The sequence below is a fragment of the Asparagus officinalis genome, chromosome 7 (genome assembly GCF_001876935.1).
Source record: "Asparagus officinalis chromosome 7, Aspof.V1, whole genome shotgun sequence".
Lineage (NCBI taxonomy): Eukaryota > Viridiplantae > Streptophyta > Magnoliopsida > Asparagales > Asparagaceae > Asparagus > Asparagus officinalis.
Window position 1 is genome coordinate 69,441,179 of NC_033800.1, and position 4,742 is coordinate 69,445,920.

The 4,742-nt window shown below is 38.2% G+C and overlaps 1 protein-coding gene across 2 annotated transcripts; it reads right to left on the minus strand.

Moving 5' to 3' along the window:
• LOC109850062 (protein NRT1/ PTR FAMILY 5.2-like) lies at window positions 511-4,723 on the minus strand. 2 transcript variants are annotated; one of them, XM_020419982.1, is made up of 4 exons: window positions 3,919-3,977; window positions 3,171-3,525; window positions 2,485-3,050; window positions 511-1,656 (listed from the first exon to the last, which is right to left on the minus strand). In XM_020419982.1, the coding sequence occupies exons 3-4, from the start codon at window positions 3,045-3,047 to the stop codon at window positions 837-839; spliced, it is 1,383 nt and encodes a 460-aa protein (XP_020275571.1). In that variant the 5' UTR covers window positions 3,048-3,050; window positions 3,171-3,525; window positions 3,919-3,977; the 3' UTR covers window positions 511-836. The 2 variants fall into 2 exon arrangements, with proteins under 2 accessions (XP_020275571.1, XP_020275570.1); XM_020419981.1 differs by lacking the exon at window positions 3,171-3,525 and adding an exon at window positions 4,411-4,723 and having other exon boundaries at window positions 513-1,656; window positions 3,919-4,136.

The following is a 4,742-nucleotide window of genomic DNA, read 5'->3' on the forward strand; positions in this document are numbered from 1 at the left end:
CGGCTAGTTGATTTATACAGTGGATTGAGATACACAACGCGTTACACTCAGTGGGTCTTATGGCTTGCATCGCGCCAACAGGTCCGCGGGCTTGGGGCGTGACAAATGGTATCAGAGCACTTAGCTATCTAGAAATATAGAAGCTGTAGGAGCCACCTCTACAGTCTACATTGACTGGCAATGATACTGAGATGTATTAATTGTCATGCCGCGACAAGAACGTTGCATATTAAAGGTGGAGTGATTGTGATGCCACACTAATAGTCGCACATCGTAAAATTGATAGAGTTTAAGAGGTTTAAATTATGGGTGTTGAGAGCAAGGTGCTATATCGGCTAGTCGATTTTGGCTGTGGATTAAGCCAAACAATGTGTTACACTCGATGGGTCCTATGAGTTGCATCGCACTAACAAGCCCGTGGGCTCGGGGTGTGACCCACCCTCCTTTTAGGAAAGAAGATTTACAAATTTGCATTATTTGATTTCTTTTTGATTTTTTTACTTATACCCCCTCCAAATTATACATACTTGCAAGTTTATCCCCGAAATTTAGATATTTGCTAAGTTACCCTCCAATTCGAGCATATTAATCTGCAAGATACATTAAGGAATATTTTCGGGGTATTCCTATTTTTTTGTCAGTTGCTTAGCTGCAAAAACTAATGATGTTAAGTTTGAGGGGTATTTAAACTCAATGTGATAGAACTGAAGGGTAAATTAGCAAACATCGAGATTTTGAAGGGTAAATTTGCGAATATGCTTGATTTGGAGGATATATAGCTAAAAACCCTTTACTTTGTTGTTTATGAAGAAAAATATTACAACTCATCCCCTTAATCATATCTCTGATTCCTCATCATATCCCTTGCCGATATCCTTCATTGGTTCTTCATTTGATTCATATAGCTCTGCCTTATACACATAAAGCTTGCTGACAAACACGAAGAAGACAAGATTAAACACACTCAATGCTGACAATAATGCATAGTAATAATCCAAATGCGACGCATTGAGATTATCCAAAATCCATCCATGTCTTCCTCCTCTTTTCGTAAATTTCGAAATCCCGCCCAAAAGAACGCTGCTAAGGAAATTCCCAATCCCATAAGTCACCAATGAGTACGAAGTCCCCAAACTCTTCATGCTCTCAGGAGCTTGATCATAAAAGAACTCGCTTTTTCCGACAATTAAGAAAGCATCAGACACACCCATAAGCGCATATTGAGGCAATAGTGTAAATATAGTGAGAGGAACGGTTTCGCCACTTTGAAACACTCCATGATCTCTGGCAAACCTTAGTCTTCTTCTCTCAACTATCGATGCAACTAGCATTATAACGATATGTAGAGATAAACCAACCCCGATTCTTTGTAGGAGAGAGATTCCTCTTGGGTTCTTAGTCCAAGATCTCATGATCTTTGTCAGATAACGGTCGTAGACCACGATTGAGATGAGCATTGCCAGTGTGTGTCGGTTGAGTGTAGTGCCTTGCTTGACGAAGAGGGTGTTAACTTGAGCTATCATTGCGGCAGGAATAAACATTGCTATCAGAATTGGGATCATTTTTAGCATTTGCTTTGTTTCTTCCACCTGTGTCACTGTGCATAGCATCCATGGAGAATTTCGGCCTGCTTTAATTGCAGCTTTATTCAGAAACCTGCACTCAAATGAGCAAGAAATATATTCTCCTTAGTACTGAAGCCACTGTAGGCCAAAGATAGTGCTAGAAAAGTAGAATCATCATTGTAGTGTTAATATTTAATCCACAAAGAATGCTCCTTTGGGAAGTGCTTAACATTAGTGTTTGTTAAATATCGACAGAATGTTTGCTTTCCTTATCAAGAATGGATAAAGCTGCTCCTCAAAAAACTAATGCTGTGATAATGATTAATATCTTGACTACCGTTAAAAAAGTAAAATTAAAATTAAAATTATAAATAGAAACCATATATGTTTTATTTATCATAAAGGTCCCACTTCAAATTTTATACAAAGCTTGTTTTTATTTATTGTTAGCATCTCAAATCAAGCCTCGGGCATTTCCTACTCAGTTTAATGCAGCATTCCACACATAATTATCAACTACAATAGCGCTTGTAATGGATGGAGGTAAGAGCACTAATCAAGCAAGGAATGATACTAATTGAGCACAAAAGGGATGCCAAGCTGTATATATCCCTTATTAAAAAAAGGGTTAATTGCACATAGACTCCATGTAGTATCGTTGTTTTGAACTTACTACCCTTGTAGTTTCATTGTTGCAGATAAGCTCCCTGGGTAAAAAGATTTGACTCTTAACCCTGGGTGAAATTTGTAAGATATCATCCATTGGTGAAATTAGTGCTGTCTGAAGGTAAAAAGCATCAACAAAATTTAACCAAGGAGGTCCATCAGCAACACTAAAACAAACTACAGGGATAGTAAGTTAAAAACATTGAAACTACAGAGGGTCTACCTGCAATTTACCCGAAAAATAACCACTAACCTCAACGAGTTTGTGGAGTGAATCCTGAACTTCCCTCTTTGTGCATACTCCTCTATATCCAACTCATAGAGTTCTGCTGAATCTTCAGGGAGAGACACCCTCCATTTCCTCAATGCCGCCAGCAAAACCCGCGCCATTTTCGTAAAAGGACTCCCTTGAGGCAACTTATGCCTATAAAAGGGAGTTCCGGCAAAAAACACCACCAATGAAATTGCAAGTCCAATTGTAGGAAGCCCATATCCAAGTGACCACCCTACATTATCTTGTACATATACAAGAATAACATTTGCAAATAGAGTCCCCAAAAAGATACTGAAATTCCACCAATTGAAGAAGGATATCTTGTGGCTTCTCTCCTTTTTATCGAATTCATCGAATTGGTCTGCACCGATGGTTGAGATATTTGGTTTGGTACCACCAGTTGCGAGTGCTAGTGTATATAGAGCAGCAAAAAATACACCAACTTGGAGTTTTGATGCCGGTTTGCAATTTGCAAGATTGTTTTGGTTGCAAGGTGGTGGTCTTAAGGATGGTATTGAAACTGTTGCAGTTAGGAGACACATACCCTGCTCACCAAAATCATGATTATTGTAGAGCTTTTCATTTATTTTCTTATTCGAATAGACGAAAAGGCCAATGAAGTAAAAAATAAAATAAAAAATAAAAAATGTTAGTACAACGAGTACCTAGCAAGAAGCATGGTTTCTACCATTTCAAGCCCCCAGAATATTGAAAAGAAAATTTTAGCTTGTATCCTCAGTTCCCAGTATCATAAAGATTCTTTCACTGTATAAGTCAGATTGCAAGCACCAATTATTTGCTCTATGTGTGAGGTTTTTCTTGTTATTGAGATAGCATGTGCATAGATCTAATATGTCATTGAGTAGTATGAATTGAATAAGCAATTTGCATAGAATTCTGGAAATTTCTGAAGCAAGTTGAATCTCATGATGAACTTGATGCGGCAACTAAAGACGAGGAAACAGGGAGATATGATGCACTTCGGAATGTCTGCATCCAGTTGACCTTCATTTCCTTGCGCTGGTTGAAGGATAACAGAAGAGGACAGATAATATGGGGTCATTAGCATACATACTCTTTAAATCATGCATATTTGCAAAACTGTCCCCACATCTCGGTATTTGCAATATTATCCGTAAATCATTGACGGTGGGGGGAAACCCCACAAATCAACTAATCATCAACTTTGATGGATATGGTGAGTAAAAATTTGACTACTTTGTTGATATTTCTTTTTCGTTGCAACTTCAAATTAGCCTTTTAAAGTTGATGAACGAATGTAAAGGTACCCCTGGGAATAGAAGGAAGAAAAGAATCACAGACTGCGCTTCATGTCATTATATTTTTTTTTGGCAGCTCAGCAGTGAATCATAAGATTTGTATATGGTGAACATAGTATAAGGAGAAACTTACCAACAAATAAATAGCCGATGAAATGACAAAAGTCCAGTACCGTCCTAGATGAGCATCAGCGATATAAGCTCCCAAAATAGGAGTGAGGAAACCAGTGCCGACCCAGTTGGTGACATTGTTAGCCGAAGCTACTGTGCCTTGGTGGAGTTTCCTTGTTAAGTACAGAACCAAGTTTGAAGTTATCCCATAGTAAGCCATCCTCTCAAAAATCTCATATACTGCATAACATCAAAAACATTATTAGTCGATATCTAAAACCAGTAATACTTGACAAATTGAACCAACTGGCCCTGTAAATCTATTGTTGCAGATATGTCCCCTAAGAGAATTTTTTTTTGACCCTGGTCAGGTGGTCTATCTGCAACAATAGAACTTTTTCAGAGAATCTATCAGCAACAATAGAACAACATGGGTAGTAAATTTACTTGGGGGGGCTATCAGCAAATTGACCCCCTTGCCAATATTTAGCCATGAACTTATTGCTTCACTTACCTACGACAAAGTAGCAAGCAGTCCATCCACCCTTCTTCGATCTTAGAATTGGGTTTCCTTTGAGATCCACAGACCCATCCCTAGTATACTCCCTTTGTTTTTCTTCTGAGAAGTTTTCTGTCATTCTTGTACTATAAGGCTCCTACGATTGAGTACCTTTGTAGACATCTTCATCCTTTTATAACTGCTATTAGTCATCATTGGAAGTGGACCAGTTTTTGAATTACACTACAGAAATTGATGGTCCACTAAAAGAATACTACTTTGACAAATGAAGTATGAACACATAATACTCCCTGGACTCAAAAAGGCATTGGGCTAACAGGAAGAGC

Bases quoted from the DNA above. Each gene is read 5' to 3' on its own strand.
- LOC109850062 (XM_020419981.1), bottom strand. From the start codon at position 4,534: ATGACAGAAAACTTCTCAGAAGAAAAACAAAGGGAGTATACTAGGGAT. The intron at 4,137-4,410 runs GTAAGTGAAGCA...GATGTTATGCAG, and splicing joins TGCTTGCTACTTTGTCGTAG to TATATGAGATTTTTGAGAGG. The intron at 3,051-3,918 runs GTAAGTTTCTCC...TTTGGTGAGCAG, and splicing joins CATCGGCTATTTATTTGTTG to GGTATGTGTCTCCTAACTGC.